At 43.2% G+C, this 26,447-nt stretch overlaps 1 protein-coding gene across 1 annotated transcript; it reads left to right on the top strand.

Moving 5' to 3' along the window:
* The first annotated feature begins 898 nt into the window (after positions 1–898).
* Positions 899–24,594, top strand: si:ch211-262h13.5 (uncharacterized protein LOC571127 homolog). Its single transcript, XM_060940554.1, has 7 exons — positions 899–1,093; positions 2,383–2,493; positions 16,133–16,220; positions 16,403–16,569; positions 22,036–22,137; positions 22,370–22,456; positions 24,196–24,594. Exons 1-7 carry the CDS (start codon positions 899–901, stop codon positions 24,592–24,594), a joined length of 1,149 nt encoding a protein of 382 aa, XP_060796537.1.
* The last annotated feature ends 1,853 nt before the right edge of the window (positions 24,595–26,447 follow it).

The raw sequence follows: 26,447 nt of genomic DNA, 5'->3' as shown, positions 1-26,447 counted from the left end.
CATTTTAGATTCTCAAAAATGTTTCTCAAGCACAAAATTAAGTATTACAGAAAAACGTTTGCATGTCTGTAAAGAAAGCAGCATATTATGTGCCATTTTTCAGACAAAAAAACAACAACAAAAAAACATAATGCTGGTTTTTGCTGCAAAAATAAGAAACAAATGTGACAAAGTCTCCATTAGAACTGTGGCTGGTTTTTTAACATGCTCAGTAAAACTTACCAGCTAATTTCCTTATAAAACTGCACAAACTGCACCTGAGACTACTATTTTTTTCACTCCAAATATTGACTTTATTTTATTTATTACTGTTTACTGCTTTTTCTAGTATTTTTTCAATGTAGAACCGTTTAGTTACATTATTGTTGAAGGCATCTACAGCATTTTGCATGTGCCTAAGACTGTTGAAAAGTACTGTGTATATATCGCATAAAATATGCTCCAAAAAAAAAAAAGATTTTTTAAAAATATGTTTAATAGAACCCCATTTGGGCATCAGCCAGCTTTGTACAGGAGATATCTAGCACCCTCATGTGGTAACCTTTCACACTATACACGACAAGCTATCCTTCCTATCCAACAGCCTTGGTGTTCATGAACAATTGGTCTATTTAATGGAATTCAGAGCCTATGTAGGTTACACAAGGGCAAAGTTTCTTGTCTTTTTGTTGAGACAAAATGCAAGGTAAAATTATATGTAGGTGAATGAGCCTTTTTTGGACCACTAACCAGCTCACAAGCAAGAACTTGGCATCGTGTCAACAACACCATTCCTCTATAGACTACCCTACCAAAGTCCAGGTCATGGTCTTTTTCTAAGCAAAAACAAGTAGCGGACAGCAAATACATGGCAGCCTAAGATCTAAATATATATTTGAAAGAAAGAAAGAAAAAGAAAATGGAACGAATAATTTGGTTATTTGTAATGGTGCATTTTTGGACTGTCATGGCTACTCATCTGTCGCCTGTTCCCTGTGATGATAAAAGTGTGATGAAACTCGCCCGGCTTGCTGTAAATTACATTAACGAGGATAGACAAGAAGGATACAAATTTGCCCTCAACAGAGTTTACAATGTGCATGTTCATCCTCAGGTTGGTTATCTTCTCATAAAGTAAACTTCATCTACCATTCTAATGTCTAAAATGTCTCAACATTGATCACCTATGACAAAAGGATACTATCATATGATATAGTAGTATAATGAATGTGCTTGCTTTCACATACTAGGCTGTTTAATACACTAACAGAGTTGTTAAGACTTGAAATTTTCACGGTATGATATCCTTGTCTATAAAATATCATGGATTTATGGTCTCATGATATAATTGTATAAAAAATATCCAACATTTACATTGAATAAGTGTCATTTGTTTCACCTTTGTGGAAAAGTCTCTTCACTTATATTCATATATCCTTGTGTATGTGTATAAGAAAAACCAAAATGTAACAAAAAAGATAATGGTTCTTCTTTCTTTGAAAGCTATTTTTTGAGTATGACATTTCCACGAAACCTGTTACACTGTCAGTATTTATAACACTGTTGTTATAAGCTTGAAAAGGCAGCATGCTGTGCCCAAAAAATTCCACTACAACAGTGTGCAGCACTGATTAGCCAAAATAGGCAGTTCTTCTTCTTCTTCTTCTTCTTCTTCTTCTTCTTCTTTTTTAATGCTAGGATCAGACTGCACAATATTTTTCTCTTTCATGATGACCACCATTTCAGATTAGGCAATCATAGTGCCATAAATTCTTGTTGTGTCTTGGTTGGGAGACTGGCAACACTACAAGTTTTACCCTAACCAATCATCCAGTCATTGTTCATGTCCCTGTGTGTCGTCAGGGAGGAAGGTCAAGAAATTTTCAATCATGGCTATCAAGAAAGACATCATAGGAGTTGTTAAATTAGGTGAGAAGATCCAAAAAAAAAAAAAAAGGAAATGTAGACTTTGTTATGGAGCGTCCCAGACACCATATCGCTGTTCTTTGATTATGTCACATTTTGTCATTCCCAGTGTTTATATTCAGCCCTGATGCTGGAAATTTGTCAGGCAAGACAAAATCATGTCAAATTCCAGCTGAGTTTATGTTCTCTGATCCTGGCATTAGTTCTGGTCAGCAATACCCTGATAGCTTTTATGTATAAACATTACAAGCATGCTTAGGAGTAGCAGAAGAGGTAGCAATTGTTTTCAGCTACAATTTAGTATGACATACTATTCAGCTTTGGGTTCTGAACAAGGCCATTGATTTAGAATTTTGTATTACGAGTTCTTTAGAGTATCTGAAAAACAATCTCTCTCTCTTTAATATGTACACAGACATTTAGAAAATGTTTTAAAGTATATAAAGTACTGTGTCCTAACATGCTGGTTTGTTTCAGGGTCCAGCTGGAAAGGTTTACTATCTAGACTTGGACATCCTGGAGACCAAATGTCATGTCCTCAGCCGAAAATCATGGAAGCGCTGTGATATAAGGCCCTTCATGGAAACGGTTAGCCTGCTTTTCAACTCAGAGACTGAAATAGATCCCAGATACAAGCAAAAATTGGCTAGGTCATTATTGATCTTTGATGTTTATTTTGACAATAGTGTGTTTCTTATTTGTGATTGTGCATTACTAACCACTCACCTCTTCTGTGTGACTGTGAGATGAAAGTGAGATGGGGATATCCCAAATGTTTTCTCCCTGTTCCCACATTCTCACAAGTCCGTTACACGATTATTATCTACAGTGCCTTATATAAAGTATTCACCTCCACCTTGAGCCTTTCCTCAACCTGGAACATAATTAAACACTGCACAGCTGTTTGATGAAAACAATTAAGATACTGTAAATTTTACTACTGCATTACTTTTTTTCCACCAAATACAACCCCGATTCCAAAAAAGTTGGGACAAAGTACAAATTGTAAATAAAAACGGAATGCAATGATGTGGAAGTTTCAAAATTCCATATTTTATTCAGAATAGAACATAGATGACATATCAAATGTTTAAACTGAGAAAATGTATCATTTAAAGAGAAAAATTAGGTGATTTTAAATTTCATGACAACAACACATCTCAAAAAAGTTGGGACAAGACCATGTTTACCACTGTGAGACATCCCCTTTTCTCTTTACAACAGTCTGTAAACGTCTGGGGACTGAGGAGACAAGTTGCTCAAGTTTAGGGATAGGAATGTTAACCCATTCTTGTCTAATGTAGGATTCGAGCTGCTCAACTGTCTTAGGTCTTTTTTGTCGTATCTTCCATTTTATGATGCGCCAAATGTTTTCTATGGGTGAAAGATCTGGACTGCAGGCTGGCCAGTTCAGTACCCGGACCCTTCTTCTATGCAGCTATGATGCTGTAATTGATGCAGTATGTGGTTTGGCATTGTCATGTTGGAAAATGCAATATCTTCCCTGAAAGAGACATCGTCTGGATGGGAGCATATGTTGCTCTAGAACCTGGATATACCTTTCAGCATTGATGGTGTCTTTCCAGATGTGTAAGCTGCCCATGCCACACGCACTAATGCAACCCCATACCATCGGAGATGCAGGCTTCTGAACTGAGCGCTGATAACAACTTGGGTCGTCCTTCTCCTCTTTAGTCCGAAGGACACGGCGTCCCTGATTTCCATAAAGAACTTCAAATTTTGATTTGTCTGACCACAGAACAGTTTTCCACTTTGCCACAGTCCATTTTAAATGAGCCTTGGCCCTGAGAAGACGTCTGCGCTTCTGGATCATGTTTAGATACGGCTTCTTCTTTGAACTATAGAGTTTTAGCTGGCAACGGCGGATGGCATAGTGAATTGTGTCCACAGATAATGTTCTCTGGAAATATTCCTGAGCCCATTTTGTGATTTCCAATACAGAAGCATGCCTGTATGTGATGCAGTGCCGTCTAAGGGCCCGAAGATCACGGGCACCCAGTATGGTTTTCCGGCCTTGACCCTTACGCACAGAGATTCTTCCAGATTTTCTGAATCTTTTGATGATATTATGCACTGTAGATGATGATATGTTCAAACTCTTTGCAAGTTTACACTGTCGAACTCCTTTCTAATATTGCTCCACTATTTGTCGGCGCAGAATTAGGGGGTGTGACAGTTCGTGTAGGTGGGTGGAGCACAGAAGGATGGCAGGCCAGAACTGAGTTCACAAAACTCTCTTTTATTCAGCTTTTCAGCTTTTGTAATCACTCTCACACACTCAGACACATGCACACACATCAGCCGTCTGGTTCGGGAGAGAGCTCCCTCTTCTCTCGCTCTCTCTCCTTAAATAGGGCGCGGTCACTGGGAAGACACACAAACACATTAATTAACAACAGGTGTAGTGATTCTGCCACTTACCTTCCCTGACTCCGCCCTCCTGTCACAGACCGATGCTTGACCACGCCCGCGCTGCCATATACCCCTACCGCCCGACTCAGGCCGGGCAGCCGTCTGGCCTGCAGCTGACTCCCCCCCCTTGACAGGAGAGGAAGTCTGCCGAGACCACCTGCGCCCCCGGCCTGTGGATCACCTTGAAATTAAAGGGTTGGAGTTCCAGATACCAACGGGTGATCCGTGCATTGGCATCCTTCATGCGGTGGAGCCACTGGAGGGGCATGTGGTCCAAACAGAGGGTGAAAGGGCATCCCAGCAGGTAGTAACGGAGGGCAAGGACCGCCCACTTGATCACCAGGCACTCTTTCTCGATGGTGCTGTAGCGCCCCTCATGCACCAACAGCTTGCGACTGATGTATAGGACTGGGCAATCCTCCCTCTCCACCTTCTGGGACAAAACGGCCCCCAGCCCTCTGTCCGACGCATCCGTCTGCAACATAAAGGGGAGAGAAAAGTCAGGGGAGTGTAAAAGTGGACCCCCACACAGTGCAGCCTTTACCTTAGAAAAAGCCCGCTGGCATTGCTCCGTCCACTGGATCGGATCTGGTGCCCCCTTTTTAGTCAGCTCAGTCAGCGGGCTGGTGACATCCGAATAATTAGGTATAAACCTCCGATAATAGCCAGCCAGCCCCAGGAACTGTCTCACCCCCTTTTTGGTCTTGGGCCTCGGGCAGGCCGCAATTGCTGCTGTCTTGTTAATTTGGGGACGCACCTGCCCATTGCCCAAGTGGAAGCCCAGATACCGTACTTCCACCCGCCCAATCGCACACTTCTTCGGGTTGGCTGTGAGACCCGCTCGCCTCAGCGACCTAAGGACGGCCCTCGGATGTTCGAGGTGCCTCGGCCAGTCGTTACTATAGACGATGATGTCATCGAGGTAGGCGGCCGCATAGGTGGCGTGGGGCCGGAGGACCCTGTCCATCAGCCGCTGAAACGTAGCGGGCGCCCCAAACAGCCCAAAAGGAAGTGTGACGAATTGGTGTAAGCCGAACGGTGTGGAAAAGGCCGTTTTTTTCCCGGGATAATGGAGTCAAGGGGATCTGCCAATAACCCTTTGTTAAATCCAGTGTCAAGTAAAAACGAGCCGTGCCTAGCCGATCGAGCAACTCATCAATACGAGGCATTGGGTACGCATCGAATTTAGACACCGCGTTGACTTTTCTATAGTCTACACAGAACCGGACCGACCCGTTGGCCTTGGGTACCAAGACCACTGGGCTGCTCCAGTCACTGTGGGACTCCTTGACGATGCCCATTTCGAGCATGGCCTCGAGTTCTTCCCGAACCACCTTTTTCTTGTGCTCGGGTAACCTGTAAGGGCGGCTACGCTCTACCACCCCCGGGGGCGTCTCAATGTGGTGCTCTATGAGGTTAGTGCGGCCGGGCAGGGGTGAGAACACGTCCAAAAACTCGGTCTGCAACTGGGCAACCTCCGCGAGTTGGGTCGGGGAGAGGTGGTCTCCACAGGGGACCGGAGAGGTACATGATGCTAATGTTCCTTTTTGAACCTCCGGCCCCAGCTCCGCCTTCTCCAGAACCACCGACACCAACGCCACGGGGACCTCCTTGTTCCAGAGTTTGAGTAGGTTGAGGTGGTAAATCTGTAGCTCCCCACCCCTGTCCATTCGCCTCACCTCATAGTCGACATCCTCGACTCACCGTGTGACGTCAAAGGGTCCTTGCCACTTGGCAACTAATTTAGAGCTTGATGTGGGCAACAGTACGAGTACTTTATCTCCCGGTGCGAACTCTCTAAGGCGCGTACCCTTGTCGTACAGGCGGGTTTGCCGTTCTTGGGTCTGCCGCAAATTCTCCTGGGTTAGGTGTGTGAGTGTGTGGAGTTTTGCACACAGGTCAATAACATATTGTATTTCATTTTTGCTTGGTGATGGTCCCTCCTCCCAATTTTCTCGCAGCACATCTAAAATGCCGCGCAGCTTACACCCATATAATAATTCAAACGGGGAGAACCCTGTGGAGGCTTGGGGGACCTCTCGCACTGCAAATAACAAGGGTTTGAGCCATTTATCCCAGTTACGCATGTCCTCCCTTACGAATTTTTTAATTATGTTTTTGAGGGTGCGATTAAACCGTTCTACTAAACCGTCCGTTTGTGGGTGATACACGCTGGTGCGGATCGGCTTAATACCCAATAACCCATACAGTTCATTTAGTGTTCGTGACATAAACGAGGTGCCTTGATCAGTCAGAATCTCTTTCAGGATTCCAACTCGGGAGATAACGTGGAAGAGCGCCTCCGCAATACTGCGTGCTGAGATATTGCGAAGAGGCACTGCTTCTAGGTATCGCGTTGCATAGTCCACTAGAACTAATATAAAGCGGTACCCTCATGTTGACCGATCTAAAGGCCCGATGAGATCCATCCCAATTCTTTCAAACGGGGTCTTGATTAACGGTAGAGGGCGCAAAGGCGCTTTTGGAATGGCCGCTGGATTTACTAACTGGCATTCGCGGCACGCCGTACACCACCTACGGACATCGCCGCGAATCCCCGGCCAATAGAATCGGGCCATTATTCGGGCTAGTGTTTTATCCTGCCCTAAGTGTCCAGCCATGGGATTAAAGTGAGCCGCCTGGAATACCAATTCCCGGCGGCTCTTCAGAATTAAAAGCTGCATGACTCGCTCTTTAGTCTGAGTGTCCTGTGTCACTCAGTATAATCTATCCTTCATAATCGCGAAGTAGGGGAAGGACGGGGTGGCGTTCGGCTGGAGCGTTTGACCATCAATTACTCTCACTTGGTCAAACGCATGCCGCAGAGTCTCATCTCGCGATTGCTCCAATGGGAAATCCGCGAGGGATTCCCCAACAGAGAGAGGAGGGGCCGGCGGCTCCTCACTCTGACGTGGAGATGACGTAGACGGCTCTGTGACAGCTGCTCCTGCCAAAGTGACACCGGGACCTCCCCCTGTTAAATGACAGGACCCACTCTTCACCAAGTGTGTCATTAAATCCCGAAATCCCGGCCAATCAGTCCCCAAAATTATAGACTGGGTAAGGCGAGGATTAACCGCCGCCTTCACTATAAATTTTTCCCCTCGGAAAAGAATATGGACTGACACTAAAGGGTAGTTGTGAATATCCCCGTACACACACAACACCTTCACCAATTGTGCTCCCCCCAATGCCTCGTCTTGCACCAGGCTTTGGTGGATTGAGGTCTGATTACAGCCAGAATCCACCAACGCCTGATATGTATCCCCTTGGATACTCACCGGCCCGATCGGGGGCGGCTCCTGGCGCGTCGGGGATCCGAACCACCGTGCCCACCTCCATTACCGAGCACTGCTGTTGGAGGTGGCCCGGCTCCCCGCAGCGCCAGCAAACCGGCCCGGGCTTCCTCTCTGCACTAGTGCTCTGGGGCTCACTCACCTGAGGGGGGGAGAGACAGACACAGGAGGGAGAAACGGAAGGGCATCATGGGTGCGGCAGGCCGGCTGGGGTGGTGCCGGCCCCCGCCTCCGCAGTGGGGGAATGGGGCGAGGAGGAGACACAGGAGGAGGGGGGAGAGAGAGGAGAGAAGAGAAGAGGTCGTCTGTTGTCCTGCCATCGGGACAGCTGCCAAATGGTCCTCCGCCAGCTCAATTGCCTGATCCAGCGACGCCGGGCGGTGGCACTGGACCCACTCTGCGGTTCCTGCTGGTAAACGGGCGATGAACTGTTCCAGTACCACCTGGTTGATGAGTCCCTCGGCGTCACAGCTATCGGCCCTCAACAACTGCCAGCAGGCGTCCCGGAGTTGCTGGCCAAACGCGAACGGCTGGCCAACTTCCTCCAAGTGCAAAGCGCGGAAGTGCTAACGCTGCTGCTCGGGAGTGCGCCCCACCCGCTGGAGGATGGCCCGGCGAAGGTCCGCGTAGGCCAGCCGGCGGTCGGCAGGGAGCTGTAGCAAGGCCAGCTGTGCCTCTCCCATTAGCAGGGGGAGGAGGTGCGCCGCGTGCTGATCCATCGGCCACCCCGAGGTCTCCGCGACTTGCTCAAAGAGCGTGATGAATGCCTTGGGGTCATCCTGCGGGCCCATCTTTGTTAGGGTGGGGGGGGATGGGCCCGCAGTGGAAGCGTTAGTAGACCCCGCCGACACGAGGAGGTGCCGGAACGCCACCTCGGAGGACTCCATGGGGCTGTTCTCTTCTGTGCTCATGTCCTGGGTTTCGGCACCACTGTGACATTTCGTGTAGGTGGGTGGAGCACAGAAGGATGGCAGGCCAGAACTGAGTTCACAAAACTCTCTTTTATTCAGCTTTTCAGCTTTTGTAATCACTCTCACACACTCAGACACACGCGCACACATTAGCCGTCTGGTTCGGGAGAGAGCTCCCTCTTCTCTCGCTCACTCTCCTTAAATAGGGCGCGGTCACTGGGAAGACACACAAACACATTAATTAACAACAGGTGTAGTGATTCTGCCACTTACCTTCCCTGACTTCGCCCTCCTGTCACAGACCGATGCTTGACCACGCCCCCGCTGCCACAGGGGGATTGGTGATCCTCTTCCCATCTTTACTTCTGAGAGCTGCTGCTACTCCAAGATGCTATTTTTATACCCAGTTAATGACCTATGGCCAATTGACCTAATGAGTTGCAATTTGGTCCTCCAGCTGTTCCTTTTTTGTACCTTTAACTTTTCCAGCCTCTTATTGCCCCTGTCCCAACTTTTTTGAGATGTGTTGCTGTCATGAAATTTCAAATGAGCCAATATTTGGCATGAAATTTCAAAATGTCTCACTTTCGACATTTGATATGTTGTCTATGTTCTATTGTGAATACAATATCAGTTTTTGTGATTTGTAAATTATTGCATTCCGTTTTTATTTACAATTTGTACTTTGTCCCAACTTTTTTGGAATCGGGGTTGTAACTAACAATAAGTACTGAATGGCCATTTGAAAATAGAAGGGTGTTCTTTCACAAACTCTGTGGCCTTGTAGTGCTGAATACTTATTCACTCACAACTTTATTTATCTTTTTTATTTGAAAATAAATTAGAAAGTTGAAATAACTTATAAATTATTTCAAATAATTATGTGGCCTCTGACCGTGTAACTTTTACAAAGGAGACACTGAACTGTTGAGCAAATGTTAAAATTTACTTGGTTGAATTGTAGCACTGTCACCTCACAGCAAGAAGGTCCTGGGTTCGAGCCCAGTGGCCGGCGAGGGCCTTTCTGTGTGGAGTTTGCATGCTCTCCCCGTGTCTGCATGGGTTTCCTCCAGGTGCTCCAGTTTCTCCCACAGTCCAAAGGCATGCAGGTTAGGCTAATTGGTGGCTCTAAATTAACCATAGGTGTGAATGGTTGTCTGTGTCTATGTGTTAGCCCTGTGATGACCTGGCGACTTGTCCAGGGTGTACCCCACCTCTCGCCCATAGTCAGCTGGGATAGGCTCCAGCTTGCCTGCAACCCTGTAGGACAGGATAAGTGGCTACAAATAATGGATGGATGGATGGATGGATGGACTGTTGAGCACTTTTACAAAAGAGACCCCAAACTGTTGAGCAAATATAAAAGCCTTCATGGATGATCTGACTGTGACCACAGCATCAGTCACAGGCAGCAGGTGGATCATTCAAGGCCTAGAGAAACTCATCTCCTGGTCAAGAATGCGCTTTAAGCTAACAAAATCCAAATTTCTAGTGCTGAAGAAGGGGAGAGTAGTGGATAAGTTCCAGTTCTCAATTGCTGGAACCACCATCCCATCCATTATGGAGCAGTCAGTCAAGAGCCTTGGGATGATCTTTGACTGCAGCCTGAAAGACACTGCATCCATTAGAAAGTCCAGAGAAGAGCTCAGGACTTGGCTCACCAAGGTGGACAAGTCCGGCTTGCCAGGGAGGTTCAAGGCCTGGATTTACCAGCATTCTGTGCTTCCCCAAATCCTGTGGCCCCTGCTGATATACACAGTACTGCTCTCCACAGTCGAGTCTCTGGAAAGGAAGCTCAGCAGCTACTTGCAGAGGTGGCTTGGACTCCCACGCATTCTGAGCAGTGATGCTCTGTACGGCACTATAAACACCTTACAGTTCCCAGTCAGTGGCCTCACTGAGAAATTTATGGTGTCGCGGACTTGGGAATCTCTGCAGTACAGAGAATCCAGAGACCCAAAGGTGGCAACAGCTGGCATCCAGGTTCAGACAGGCAGGAAGTGGAGTGCAGCCAGATCCTTGGAGGTGGCAGAGTCACACCTGAGGCAGAGGACACTGGTAGGGTCCGTTGCAGTAAGGCAGGCAGGCATTGGCTATGTCCTAACTACCAGATTTGACAAAGCCCAAGGCAAGGAGTGGCAGCACCTCATCCAGGAGGAAGTCAAGTCAAGTTTATTTGTGTAGCGCTTTTAACAATAAACATTGTCGCAAAGCAGCTTTACAGAATTTGAATGACTTAAAACATGAGCTAATTTTATCCCTAATCTATCCCCAATGAGCAAGCCTGTGGTGACAGTGGCAAGAAAAAACTCCCTCAGACGACATGAGGAAGAAACCTCAAGAGGAACCAGACTCAAAAGGGAACCCATCCTCATTTGGGCAACAACAGACAGCATGACTATAACATTAACAGTTTTAACATGAAGACAGTTTCGTTGATGTTGTAACTCTTCATTGATGGAAACTTGAGTGCAAAACTGTTCATGACAACTGCAGTCCTAAAGTTAGCAAGTCAACTGTAGTCCTCAGTCATAAAAGCATTACTGTAAGAGTCCAGAGCATCCTCCAGGTGTAACCCTCAACTGTCCTCATGAGGCCGTCCTCCACAGGAGCAATGCGATAAAACTCCAACCAGACACAGGGCACCAGGATGGATCAAGCAGGTCCGAGGGGCAGAAGAGGCCAGCATCTCAATCCCAGGATCAACATGTAACTTAGAGGGACAGATTGGGGGCAGGAGGGAGGGAGAGAGAGAAAACACAGGTTGTTAGGTATGCCCTAAAAATGACACAAGTATTAAGTCTGTGTGGTAGGCTCGCAGAGATGAGAGTCTTGACATCAGGCATAATACAATGGCATGTTAATATGGTTAAAAAATATCATGACCTGCTCTGGCTGGATGCTTGATTGGGTGATGGGAGCACACTCCTCAGCAATGATGGAATGCAGATGGGACCCTTAGGGCTGGTCAAGACAATTCAGTTACATTTCACCGGGTCTGGGACATGCGACAGAATGTCTGACGGCCGATTCCCTGCAGGCTACAATAGCCAGTCAAGGTCTCCACCCTCTCCACCAAAAGATTTCCTGTTGACTCCATGTAACTCAGAGGGACAGATTTTTTTTGGGGGGAGGGAAAGAAAACACGGGTTGTTAGGTATGCCCAATGTCATCTGAATAAGTAGGAACAGTATGCATATTGCACTGAGTACAAGCAAGGACTCCGGCAACTAACTATGACAGCATAACTAAAAGGGGAGAGCCAGAAGGTAACACAGGCATGAGGGAGCCCCAGGACATAAAGCAGCCAGCCACTACACCATCAACAAACTCGAGTGAGCAAGCGAGTGGGGACTGACAGCATCCATACATCCCAGTTTACCAAAACACTCTATGTCTGAGGACCCTCCAGATCTACACCTTTACCTCATAAACACCATTAACAAAAGGCTTGACTAAACAGATATGTTTTCAGCCTAGACTTAAACGCTGAGACTGTGTCTGATTCCCGAACATTACTTGGAAGGCTGTTCCATAATTGTGGAGCTTTGTAAGAAAAGGCTCTGCCCCCGATGTAGCCTTCACTATATGAGGTACCAGCAGATAGCCTGCACCTTTTGATCTAAGTAGGCGTGGTGGGTCATAGAGGACCAGAAATTCACTCAGGTACTGTGGTGCGAGACCATTTAGTGCTTTAAAGGTCAATAGTAGTATTTTATAATCAATACGAAATTTGATTGGGAGCCAATGCAGTGTGGATAAGACAGGCGTGATGTGGTCATATTTTCTAGTTCTAGTAAGGACTCTTGCTGCTGCATTTTGAACTAACTGGAGCTTGTTTATGCACTTATTGGAACATCCAGACAGTAAGGCATTACAATAATCCAACCTAGAGGTAACGAAAGCATGAACTAGTTTTTCCGCGTCATGTAATGACATTAAATTTCTTATCTTAGCAATATTTCTGAGATGAAAGAAAGCTATCCAGGTGATGTTATCAATGTGAGTTTCGAATGAAAGACTGGGGTCAATAATCACTCCGAGGTCTTTTACTGCTGCACGTGAAGAAACAGAAAGGCCATCCAGAGTCACTGTGTAATCAGAAAACTTACTTCTAGCTGTATGTGGTCCTAGTACAAGTACTTCAGTCTTGTCAGAGTTAAGCAGAAGGAAATTAATAAGCATCCAGTGTCTAATGTCCTTAACACATTCCTCAATTCTATAAAGCTGGTGTCTCTCATCAGGTTTTGCAGAAACATACAACTGTGTATCATAAGCATAACAGTGGAAACTAATACAATGTTTATGAATAATATCACCCAGAGGTAACATATATAGAGAAAAAAGCAGTGGACCCAAGACAGAACCTTCTGGAACACCAAACTTTACCTCAGTACATCTAGAGATATCACCATTTATATCAACATACTGATAACGATCAGTTAAATAAGAGCTGAGCCAGGAGAGGGCCGTTCCCTTAACTCCCACAACATTTTCTAGTCTATCCAGAAGAATGGAATGATCAGTGGTATCAAATGCTGCACTAAGGTCAAGCAACACAAGTAGTGAGACACAGCCCTGATCAGACGCCAACAGTAGGTCGTTTACTACTTTAACCAGAGCTGTTTCTGTGCTGTGATTAGGTCTAAATCCTGACTGATACATTTCATGGATGTTATTCCTATGTAAATATGAGCATAACTGTTGTGCCACAGCTTTTTCAAGGATCTTGGAGATAAAGGGGAGGTTTGATATTGGCCTATAATTGGACAGCTGACAGGGATCAAGGTCAGGTTTTTTAATCAGGGGTTTGATAACTGCTGAGGAAGTCTGAGCAGGCATGGAGGAAGTCTGGGCCAGCAGGATAGTAGGACTGGGACAGCAAGGGGCATGGACAAGATGAGAAAATGTTCTGCACCGGAAGTTCATATGGTCTAACATCTTGCAAGCAGACTACTATTGTGTAAGGTTCTTGGTCCAAGCTGTATATGACACTTTACCAAGTTCAGCAAACCTCCATGTCTGGGGCAAGAGTGAAACACCTACCTGCCCTCAATGCTCTGGAAGGGGTTCCTTGGAAGATCTCCTCAGCAGTTGCCCAAAAGCCCTGGGAAATGGTCTCTACTGTTGGCGCCATGACCAAGTCCTCAAGTCAATTGCAGACAGTGTAGCCACAGCCATCCACAATAACAAGGGCCACCACTACTCCAAGAGGATCGTCTTTGTGAGAGCTGGTGAGAAGCTGCGCCCGCATTCAGGACCAAAGGCTGGCCTCCTCACCATCACCAGCAACTGACATTTGGAAGTGGACCTTGGCAAGCAGCTTAAGTTCCCAGCCCAGATAGTACCATCGCATCTGCAGCCAGACATGATCATTGTCTCAAGATCCACCAAGCAACTGATCATGCTTGAATTAACTGTACCCTGGAAAGAGCATGTGGACAAGGCCAATGAGAGAAAGCGCGCCAAGTACCAGGAGCTTGTGGACACATGCCAAAGGCAAGGCTGGCAGGTCCGATGTGAACCAGTGGAAGTGGGTTGCTGAGGCTTTGCAGGGTGGTCACTCTGCAGAGCATTTACAACTCTAGGCATCACAGGGCAAGCAAAGAAGAAAGCCATGAAGAATGCAGCAGAAGCCGCAGAGAAAGCCACAAGGTGGCTTTGGATTAAGAGGGTGGCTCTGTGGACGAATGCTGCTGGGACGCAAGCTGGGGTCTGATCAACCCTGGCTGACTCGCTTGTGAGAGGGTGTATGATGTCGAAAGACCCAAAACACCAAATGACTCCAGGTTACATCACTGATGATGCGTCCCAGCGCATCCATGAGATGTATCTTTCATCTATTCATCTAGAAAGCTATATCAATCTCCACATATTCAATTTTATGGGCTACTTTGTATAGATTCATGACATACAATCTCAATGAAGTCTATTTCAGTTCCAGGCTAACATTACAAAATGTGGACATGTTCAGGGTGGATGAACACAAGGCACTGTAATTGTCACAGTTACATCGAGTGCTTCATCAGTACACAGTTTTTAAGACAACACTGCTGTTAGCTGGATATTTTTGGTTGGCAGCCTGTTCTCAACCCAGCTGTTAAATTAAGCTATCAGGAATTAAAAAAAAAAAAAAACAACCCACTCAAAACCCCAGCATCTGTTTGTGCATGCAAGAAGATCTCTAAGTGTATACTTACAATGGAGATTAGCACAGTCGGTGGTAAATAAGTGTTTGCAAATCAGGATGCCACTGCATCTGATATACTTTTACCATGCCATGACAGTGTCATATAATATCTGCTGAATGGTGGTCCTATGATGGTCCATTTCCTTTGAAGGACAGAGCATGGGACTAATTGTGCACAGATGGGCTGCAGTCAGTAATTGTGTATATATAAAGTGCATTACATGTATGTATAAATTGGCTAGTGAATGTAGATACAATAAACTAGCAGTTCAGTGCATATGTATATATGCATATGAGAATACATATGAGACTCTCTGACAGCACAAGTCTATTTTCAGCATCAGGACACTGGTTGTTTTACCTTTGCTACAGCCAGTTAGGAATGTAGCCTTTGATTAAGTAAAATAAAATAAAATAAATCACTTTGCTAGATATTAACTTGTCCATGTACTCTGCCTTTACTTCTGGTAGTTAAAGTATTTTTACAGACGTGAACCATCTCCCCTAAGGTCACTCAGGTCATTCTCCCAGCAACTCCTCACAGTCCCCCACTCACGCCTCAAAAGCAGAGATGACCGGGCCTTTTCTGTTTTTGCCCCAAAGCTTTGGAATAGTCTCCCACCCCATATCAAATCCTGCCCAACCATTGCCAGTTTTAAATCTAATTTGAAAACCTATCTTTTTACCCTTGCTTTTAGTTCAGTCTGGCACAGTTTTTTCCTTTTTCTTTTTTATCCTGTTCTTATTTTAATCTTATTGTTTCTATTTATTCAAGTCATATTTGTTGTTTTGATTTCTATTTATTTACTCATTTTAATTTGTGTATTTATTGATCATCTTTATCCTTGACTCTTAATATCTTTTTTTTTTAACTTGTCTTATATTCCTTGCCCTTCTTATGCTGTAGCCTGTGTCCTGCTCTGATTTCTAAATGTCTTTTTACTGCCTTTATTTGTGAAGCACTTTGGGTCAACTGTTGTTGTTTTTAATTGTGCTCGATAAATAAACTGACTTGACATTATCTGGCCCAAATTCTGCAGTGCTTGCTTATTTATCTAAACAGAGCTGACTCAAATGCAGCCTATTTCTCATTACCTTCTGTAACCAGTTCATTATTGCTTAAATGGAAACAAGGGTTCAGGTTTTTTTTTCTCCTGGTAGCAGTAAATGAGTCCAAATCAGACTGAATGTTTTAAACTAATGGTAACAACAATGTAATATAGCCAGAAACTGCTGTTGAGCCTATAAAAGCTCGTCACAAGCTATATACTTTGTCTGGAAAAATGGAATATATGGGAAAAAGACTTTTTTGTTGTTGTTGTTGCTTTGTTTATATGTGTGTGACCTTAGTTAGAATGTATAACTGATTTTTTTTTTTTTTTTACTTTTTTTTAAAGCAAATCTCTGGGAACTGCAACACTACCATACTCCACACAACAGACGGCCTTTCCTACCTCTACAGTTATGACTGCAGCCTTGTACCAGGTCCTCAAATCAACAGTCCAAAGAAATTCACTCACAGCCCACATTTGAAAAAAAAAAAAAAAAAAAAAAAAAAAAAAAATATATATATATATATATATATATATATATATATATATATATATACAATTTGAACAGTCATTGTATAATAATAGACTATAATTTAAATACTCTCTATTTCTCAGACACCCCTGAAAAGTTACAGCAGACATGTCCAGACTGCCCCCTACTGTTGCCCGTGGTTAGTGACACAGCCGTGTCCAGTGCTAAGGTCACACTTCGCAGCTTCAATGGTCAGAGCACTCTGCCTGTACAGCTCACATTGGCATCTATAACCAGAGCCTCCCACCAGGTACTGCATTATCCCTACACACAATCAAATGCAATACTGAAAATGTCTGGTACTCAGACTAGATAGCTGATAGAAATATATATTTGGCATGCTTGGAACTGGAACAGGCTGTTCTGATTGCTACTTGTTTTGGTTAGTTAAATCCTTGAGACTTATCTTCGCTCTCACATTCTGCTCTCTGCTTAATGGTCGTTACTTTGACCAGTAATATCTGTCTTCTTTTCATAAGACTATGATCCTGATGGGTGACGTAATGGTACATAATGTCTCTCTTCTTTCATATAGTAGTGTAGTCTAAACCAGTGATGTAATGCTTCATCACCCATTTATGTTATACATAGATAACTTATCTTCATCAATCACATCATCATCATCATCATCATCATCATCATCATCCAATCACATCGACAACACACTCTTGAATGTGGATATACAGTGGATATAAAAAGTGTACACACCCCATTAAAATGATAGGTTTTTCTGATGTAAAAAAATGAGACCACGATAAATAATTTCAAAACTTTTCCCACATTTAATGTGGCCTGTACAATTCATTTGAAAAACAAACAAATCTGTTAGGGGAGAAAACATAAAAAATAAAAAATGTACAATAAGCTGGTTCCATAAGTGTGCTCACCCTTAAACTAAAACTTTGTTGAAGCACCTTTTGATTTAATTACAGCATTCAGTCTTTTTGGGTTCACACCCGCCATCAATTAAAATGACTCTGATTAACCCCAATGAAAGTTCAGACATTTACTCAGTTGCATCCTCCAGCAAAAGCCAGGGTTCACAGAGAGCTTACAAAGCATCACAGGGATCTCATTGTTGAAAGGTATCAGTCAGGAGAAGGGTACAAAAAAATTTCCACAGCATTAGATATACCATGGAGCACAATGAAGACAGTCATCAAGAAGTGGAGAAAATATGGGACAACAGTGACATTGTCAAGAACTGAACGTCCCTCCCTTAATTGATGAAAAGACAAGACGAAAACTGGTCAGGGAGGCTGCCGAGAGGCCGACAGCAACACTGAAGGAGCTGCAGGAATTTCTGGCAAGTACTGGTTGTGTACTACATGTGACAACAATCTCCTGTATTCTCCATACTGTATGTCTGGACTATGGGGTAGGGTCAAAGAAAAACATCCAGGCCTGGCTAAATTTTGCAAAAAAAAAAAAAATCAATTCTCCCAAAAGCATGTGGGAAAATGCGTTATGGTCTGATGAAACCAAGGTTGAACTTTTTGGCCACAATTCCAAAAGGTATGTTTGGTGCAAAAAACAACACTGCACATCACCAAAAGAACACCATATCCACGGTGAAGCATGGTGGTGGCAGCATCGTGTTTTGGGGTTGTTTTTCTTCAGTTGGAACAGGGGCTTTAGTCAAGGTGGAGGGAATTATGAACAGTTCTACGTACCTGTCAATTTTGGCCCAAAACCTTCAGGTGTCTGCTAGAAAGCTGAAGATGAAGAGGAATTTCATCTTTCTGCATGACAATGACCCCAAGCATACATCGAAATCAACAAAAGAATGGCTTCACCAGAAGAAAATTAAAGTTTTGTAATGGCCCAGCCAGAGCCCAGACCTAAATCTAATTGAAAATCTGTGGGGTGACCTGAAGAGGGCTGTGCACAAGAGATGTCCTCACAATGTGACAGATTTGGAGCGCTTTTGCAAGGAAGAGTGGGTAAATATTGCGAAATCTAGCTCTGGCAGGCTGATAGACTCCGACCCAAAAAAAACCTGAATGCTGTAATTAAATCAAAAGGTGCTTCCACAAAGTATTAGTTTAAGGGTGTGCACACTTATGCAACCAGCTTATTGTACATTTTTTATTTTTTACGTTTGTCCCCCCTAACAGATTTGTTTGTTTTTCAATTTAATTGTACAGGTTATAGGTGGGTGGCATAGTGGTGTAGTGGTTAGCGCTGTCGCCTCACAGCAAGAAGGTCCGGGTTCGAGCCCTGTGGCCGGCGAGGGCCTTTCTGTGCGGAGTTTGCATGTTCTCCCCGTGTCCGCATGGGTTTCCTCCGGGTGCTCCGGTTTCCCCCACAGTCCAAAGACATGCAGGTTAGGTTAACTGGTGACTCTAAATTGAGCGTAGGTGTGAATGTGAGTGTGAATGGTTGTCTGTGTCTATGTGTCAGCCCTGTGATGACCTGGTGACTTGTCCAGGGTGTACCCCGCCTTTCGCCCGTAGTCAGCTGGGATAGGCTCCAGCTTGCCTGCAACCCTGTAGAACAGGATAAAGCGGCTAGAGATAATGAGATGAGATGAGGTTATAGGTCACATTAAAGGTGGGAAAAGTTTTGAAATTATTTATCGTGGTCTCATTTTTGTACATCAGAAACACCTGTCATTTTAATGGGGTGTGTACCCTTTTTATATCCACTGTATACTCATGTTTGTCCTACAATAAACTGAGAACCATCTCTGAACAGCTGTGTTTGTGTCAGTGACTGTTTGCTCATGGATATCCGTGAGGTGGAATCTCTTAGGTAACAGAGGTCTGTATTCCTAGATCATATTTTGTCAATTCAACTTCCTTCAGTACAGACAGATCAAAACCTAACAGTCGCTGAAGAAGAAGCGATAACCAAGATATAGGAAAGTCAAGGGGAAATTCATTTCTACAAGCAATCATTATTGCACCATTTAGTGAATGGAAGAGTACGGTCCCATATGGATGCCCTAATGTATTGTACTTAAAAAAACAAAACAAAACAGATCTTGCTGAAAACTTACTCTTGCGTCGTGGATAATCTGACCTGGATACTGTAAATTTGTACCTAAGAACTGCTGTTGTAATCATAAAGACTATCCCAGGACTCTTATTCACAATATACTCATATGAAACATCCATTCAACACGCTGAGTACTGTTTCACTTCACTTTATAGTTACAGTTGTAGAAGAGTAATGATTGATAATCCCACTAGCTGGTCTCACTTTTGAGTCTGGTTCTTCTCAAGTTTCATCATCTTCATCATGTTTTGTCAGGGAGTTTTTCCTCACTTCTGTTGTCTCTGGCTCACTCACTACAGATCTAAATCTACATCTGGATTTTTATAAAGCTGCTTTGAGGCAACATCTACTGTTAAAACCTCTATATAAATAGCATGGAACTGAAATGAACAAATATAACAAATATACATGATTTTCCAATGTTTCGTGTGTGGTGAACAAGCAATGGAGATCTGTTTCACACTAAATCTATTATGTAATCTAATCGAAACTTACACACTTCTTTCAAATGACATTGTTCAGTCAATTCAGTCCCTACAGGGTGTCATTTGTGTAAATGTGACAACCAAGTAGACAGTTTGTTAGCATAGTATTCGGTTACAATATTAGAACCGAAAGAAAACAAACCAGTGGTGGCACGGTGGTGTAGTAGTTAGCGCTGTTGCCTCACAGCAAGAAGGTCCGGGTTCGAGCCCCGGGGCCGACGAGGGCCTTTCTGTGCGGAGTTTGCATGTTCTCCCCGTGTCCGCGTGGGTTTCCTCCGGGTGCTCCGGTTTCCCCCACAGTCCAAAGACATGCAGGTTAGGTTAACTGGTGACTCTAAATTGACCGTAGGTGTGAGTGTGAGTGTGAATGGTTGTCTGTGTCTATGTGTCAGCCCTGTGATGACCTGGCAACTTGTCCAGGGTGTACCCCGCCTTTCGCCTGTAGTCAGCTGGGATAGGCACCAGCTTGCCTGCGACCCTGTAGGACAGGATAAAGCGGCTAGAGATAATGAGATGAGATGAGATGAGAAAACAAACTATACCAAGGCAAATTAACTAATCCAGTTGCCCAAGATCCCCCCAACATTACAGCATTCGGCTAGACACTGAAGTTTTGTTTGTTTCTAGTCATACTGTTTAAGCACCAAGGAACACCCTATTTAAGTTATGGTTTCTGTTCAGTTCATTGTCATGCCTTAGTTGCATTGAACACATTCACTGCTGTTTATGTTCCTTTGCTCTTGTGTTTGCTCAAGTTCATGTTCCTGATCCTTGTTTTCTGTATTCTGCTTCTGTTCCTTAAAAGATATTCTGTACTTAAATCCAATGACTCCAGCATTTCTGTGATAGCAATTTGCCAACAGTTACAGGGTTGTTGTTGTTTTTTAATAAATAAAGAGTGACACGTCAGACTTTTTATCCACTTAGAGTTATATTTAGTGCTGTGGAACATCCATATAACCAGCTAGTTGTTGTTATCACTTCTATCATAGCAGCTGTAAATAGTTGTTCCTTCATCAGACTCTCTCTTTTCTTCTCGTTGACATTACTAAAACAAAAAGAAAATGCAGCGTGTCATTTTACCAAGAAACTGCAAAGCATAGAATCTTCTGTCCATGGTGGACAAATTAAAAGGAACAGCTTTTATCTTTGTTACAGTGCTGACAATAGACTCCTTCCAAAAATCTTTAATAAATGTTTCATTGCAGAAAGCTTCACAATATTAGCATTTATACATTTGTAAATAACAATACATTAAATCTGTGTATTATTATTTTTATCATTAGGCTTATATTATGCCATGTAAATCCATTCATCCATCCATTATCTGTAGCCGCTTATCCTGTTCTACAGGGTCGCAGGCAAGCTGGAGCCTATCCCAGCTGACCATGGGCGAGAGGCGGGGTACACCCTGAACAAGTCGCCAGGTCATCACAGGGCTGACACATAGACACAGACAACCATTCACACTCACATTCACACCTACGGTCAATTTAGAGTCACTAATTAGCCTAACCTGCATGTCTTTGGACCAGCGTTTCTCAACTTTTTTTCAGTCACGGCACCCTTCAGAAGTATGCAAATTCTCAAGGCACCCCCATATAAAATATACGCAGTCACCCTGACCATACGCTGACCCCAGCAGTGACGTTGTGACATGGGAAAGGGGGCCATGAGACAAATTTTGATGATGCATGAGGCAGCGATGATCTGCATTAGTGTAACTATCGTTTTTTGGAATTTTAATTCATTTTATTTATTTCAATGTTAGAATATATAATTTTTTGACGGCACCCCTAACGAAGCCAGATGGCACCCCAGGGTGCCGCGGCACCCCAGTTGAGAAAGGCTGCTTTGGACTGTGGGGGAAACCGGAGCACCCGGAGGAAACCCATACAGACACAGGGAGAACATGCAAACTCCACACAGAAAGGCCCTCGCCAGCAGCTGGGCTCGAACCCAGGACCTTCTATTAACATGCTTCTTAATGAGCATGTTAATAGAAACCTGTGGTTTGTCTTGCAGTCAGCACTCGTTTCAGAGCTGTTGATAGAGAAACTTTAGTCAACATCTTTTGACCAATCAGATACAAGAATTCAACTGTTTTGTGGAAGAATCATTTCTACTATTTCTAAGACGCAATAATTTTGAAATACAGTCTTTGCTGGTCAAATTATTGTTGTGCTAAACTGTCTATAGGGTTAACTGAGTATGGTTCTCTTACTGATCAGGTCTCTCCAGTTGTAGCCAGTTTTGTTGAGTATACTGTGCAGGAGTGCTCTGTGCCACCAGTGGATGAAGCGTTGTGTGTGCCAGCAGATGCAGGGAAAGGGGTAAGCATGTAAAAACATTGCCACAAGGCTGTTGATTAGAACCGCATATATTTGCTACAGCATTTTGTATAATTTGGAATATGGGTATAAAAATAAACAAACATGTGAAAGATTCACATTTATAAGTCTGTAGAAACTTTTAATTCATTGTTTTGCCCAGAGGCTAATATCACTTTGGGTATCTCATTGCTATTTGCCCCTTTTCCCAAGGTGCTATTTGTTTTTGTTTCAGCCCATTGGTTTCTGTGGCGGGGCGGTTTTTGGCGCTGAAGCTACCCCAACCGATGTTAAGGTGTCCTGTGAAATATTCCACCCTCAGGTACCATAAATATCCACTTTGTTTGTCAGCCTTGTTCCCCAGCTCATGCTCTATAAAAGTTTATTTTCTTGGAAGAGAAAACTTTCCAGCTTGGAAGCAATAGCGAATAAGATCCAGATGGAGCTGATGACAGCAAAACAACACCCCAAAGGAGTCTCCTGTGAGTCAGCAGCATCGGAGGGTGAAACGAGACAGCCAAAACTAACACAGAAACTCCCTCAGACCTCTTTTTGCCCCCACTCACCCTACACCTCATCTATCTTTATTTTCGTTCTTCCTTCTTTAGCATCTTTCTCCATTTGTTAGTCTGAAAGTTCAGTATTCATAACTGCAAACAAAACGCATCATTAGAAGTTAAGTGCAAATAGCATCATAAATGTAAGACATGAATAATTTACAAACCTTTAGTAGATTCAACAATAGATCGTTTATGCAATTTTGTACTTTTTAATCAGAAAAATTTGCTTTAAGGGTCTTGTTGTTTCAGCTCACGTTAAATAGAGCCATTAATGATGATTCTAATGAATTGGATTGTTTGAACTGTCCACCTGTTTATGAACATACTGTATACATAGCTTCTTTAAATATACACTTGCATACAATACTAATGACGCTATTAAATCTTGGCCAAAAACACTTCATTTAATAGAATGTCCGCTCTGTTCGGTCTTGTAAGATGACAGGGTTGACATTCTGATATGAAGTTGGTCAGTACAAAGCACATGAGCAGGACCAAGCTAGCATAAAACTGAAATTAGAGAAGCAGCTTTGGGATCAAAAGGTCACCAGTTTGATTCCCTGGACCAGCAGGAGTAGCTGAAGTGCCCTTGAGCAAGGCACATAACCCCCAACTGCTCCATAGGCTGCTCTGGGTATGCTGTAGGTTGTACAGTACGTCGCTCTGGATAAGCGCATCTGCTAAATGCCTGTATTATAAAAATTAGTTAAGGAATTTATTGTCTTTTTAACATGATTATTTTACTATGATAAAATCTAACTGAATTTTCTCATATTTTCCATCACAGGGTGGCTATGTGATGGTTGACTGCATCAGACTACCAAGATATAAAAAGTAGACATTAAAAAGTAGGGCTACTCATCCAGATTTTAGAGTTATCCTGCTGAAAAAAAAGATATCCATTCCAGGGTAAGGTGTGAATGCAAAAAAAAAAAAAAAATTAACAGGGTGGACATGCAGACATAATGGGGGTACATGAACCATGCAAAACCCTCAATATCATTGTTTAAGGTCATGTAAATATCGAATTTTTATAGAAATTTAGTATATAGAAGGAAGTAATCTGGAATCTAATATACATACAGTATAAATAGAACAAATACTGCCAGGGCCATGAGAAAACCTGTAGTTTGTGATAAATTAAAAAGTATAAAATGGAGAAAATTCATTTTTAAGCTAAACTACATTATGTTTAACATGGACTGCAGGGATGTCACATGTAATAACATTCCTTGTTAATCGCTTTAGGTAAAACATTAAAAAAAAAATTTTATTAAATGGGGACCCGAAATGCACCGCATTAGAGAAATAACCCAAACACACACAACAGCATGGGTACTACCCAGTATACATAAAGCACACGGATCAGTATGGATAGAATCAATAATATCTAGGCACCTTATCTGTTCTAGGATGTCAATATGCAATATAACAGCTGGTGAATGAATCCAATGTAGATGTTAATGGAAATAATGATGGATTTCGTTCCCTCGTTCTGCAGCGCTCTTGGAATTCTGTAGGCAATGATGCCGGTACACAACAGGCAGAAGAGCCCAGCCCTCGGCCGGAAGTGCCAGTCCGTCCTCCAGTTCTTAATACCCCTGTCCCCACATTTCATGACACAAGTCCAGGAGTTCTGCTAGACCCTGTGCAGCAACTCCTTCCACACAGCCCTGCTCCTTATCAAACATCCAGTGACTCCAGTGAGTCTTCTTCATCAGAGGAGATTGCTGGTTCAGTTAGAATCATCAGGCCTCCACTGAACTTCCGCTATGTGCCTTCACGCCAGAGGAGAGAAGCATCTGTGGTAACAATTAGTCCTACTTTCCTGGCCGTGTTCCCCAGCATACCGTCCCCTTTCCGTTCCTGCCCTGGAGCATCTCGCTATACCACTGTATAAAAATATTCACAGTGTGGTTATGACAATTCACACAAAACTGTATGAGAAGTTATAAACAGTTATGGCTAGATTTAGCAGACAGAGATTTTCTTAGGAGTTCATTCAAAAGAACCAAATGAAATTGTGTCGAGTTCTTAGAATTTTTATATGTTATTTGGTAGATCTGGTTGCAACACTAGTAATATGTCTCTTTGAGAACAAGGATAATAAAGAATCTTTATGCTAGAGTGATATTCATGCTTTGATGGTACCAATATACAGTAAATACTTATATTGCCATAAACAAAAGCAAAATCCTTGGTGTCTAAAGAAGCAACTGTCCTCTATTCCCAGATCCACTGATTTCTACATTTTCCATTCTGGTTCTGCAAAGTGCTTGACTTGATTTTTAAAGCATGAAAGTCTAAAAACCTTGTAGTGACAATTGTTGTCTTGGCTTATCACAATGTCTTTTGTTTTAAAATAAAAATATATTTAAGAGACAGCTCAAAATGTCTGTTCAATTCAGCTCAATTGTCTCTATTGTGCTTTTAATAATAAGACATTGTCACAAAGCAGCATTACAGATCTAGAGTGCCAGTCAAAAGTTTGTACACACCCACTCATTCATAAGTTTCTGTACTGTGACTATTTTCTACATTGTAGAACAATACTGAAGACATCAAAACTATGAAATAACATATGGAACATATATGGAATTATGTGGTAAACAAAAACGTTTAAAAAATGTTTCATATTTTAGAATGTTAACATAGACAATGTTTTCTCTATCAGCGTAACTCTGAATATTATTCGAAGAGCACTGGGTAAAGATATAGTTTGTTTGCTACAGTAAATTTACAGGCATTGGCTTTGTGTGATATTGCCTTACCTATCAACCCTGTGACGAAATCTGTAAACGAATCTGGCTTTGGGCTGTTTTTTTAACCTCCCTTCAATCCCCATGTCCAATGACACACAAGTTAATCATTTATATTTTCAGTGAATGCAGATCAAATCTCAAGAATTGTACACCAACATCTTTGAGAGGATTATCTAAATTTAGTGTATTGTCTGATGATGGTACAGTGGGATCTAATCTCTTTAGATTAACTGTGGTTTATTTGAGAGTAGTGTCTGCCACCAGATGAGGGTTTGGGCCCTGTTGGTGTGCTATAATCACCCAAGAGAATTCATGGAAGCTAGTTGATGGCTTCCTAGATCACTGACCCTCATCTATGAGGGTGGCAGAAGACAGACAGACATTCGAGACTAGCTCGAGATTACAGTCTGAACCTAGACGGATTTTTGGCTCAATATTAAAATCCAGTAAATTGTAATAACATTCTTTCCAGATTATAAAGTAACTACACCATGATGTGGTCCATTAGTTTGCCCTCCATGCCCTCTCCAAATCCTATTTGTTTTTGCCCTTGACTGATTTAACAGCCCACAAAAAAATGTTTACTCTAGACTCTTTATTCTATAAAGCACAGAGGCAGGGACCTTGTAGCGTCATTCCCATGATTGTGGCTTGACTCTGAACTTTACATTGTGCCATGAGAGGACTCTTGATTCTAGCAATGTTGTGGCAAGGGCTGTTTGCAAGCAGACCCTCACAATGCAAACTGTTTCTAGACCAGCCCGCTGCAGAAGAAGCCGTATACCTTATTAACAAACTACACCATCATGGATACAAGTTCAAATTGGACAGCTTCACATCGGAACCGGTGAGTATAACAGAAGACAGTGAACAAAAAAGAATTTTTAAAGCATCCTATGTGCCTGTATGTAAGTACATAATAAAAGTTTACATGGTTTTAAATGACCTATGACCCTTTGCAGAAAGATCCAGCTCTGCCTTCCTGTCTAAC

Source organism: Neoarius graeffei, chromosome 15 (genome assembly GCF_027579695.1).
Source record: "Neoarius graeffei isolate fNeoGra1 chromosome 15, fNeoGra1.pri, whole genome shotgun sequence".
NCBI lineage: Eukaryota > Metazoa > Chordata > Actinopteri > Siluriformes > Ariidae > Neoarius > Neoarius graeffei.
The sequence above is the reverse complement of the archived record's forward strand: the minus strand, read 5'-3'. Positions and strand labels throughout refer to the sequence as shown.

Excerpts from the sequence above, each read along its gene's own strand:
- si:ch211-262h13.5 (XM_060940554.1), top strand. The coding sequence starts at position 899 with ATGGAACGAATAATTTGGTTATTTGTAATGGTGCATTTTTGGACTGTC. Across the intron at positions 1,094-2,382 it reads ATGTGCATGTTCATCCTCAG|GGTCCAGCTGGAAAGGTTTA; the intron begins GTTGGTTATCTT and ends GGTTTGTTTCAG. Across the intron at positions 16,221-16,402 it reads TGACTGCAGCCTTGTACCAG|ACACCCCTGAAAAGTTACAG; the intron begins GTCCTCAAATCA and ends TCTATTTCTCAG.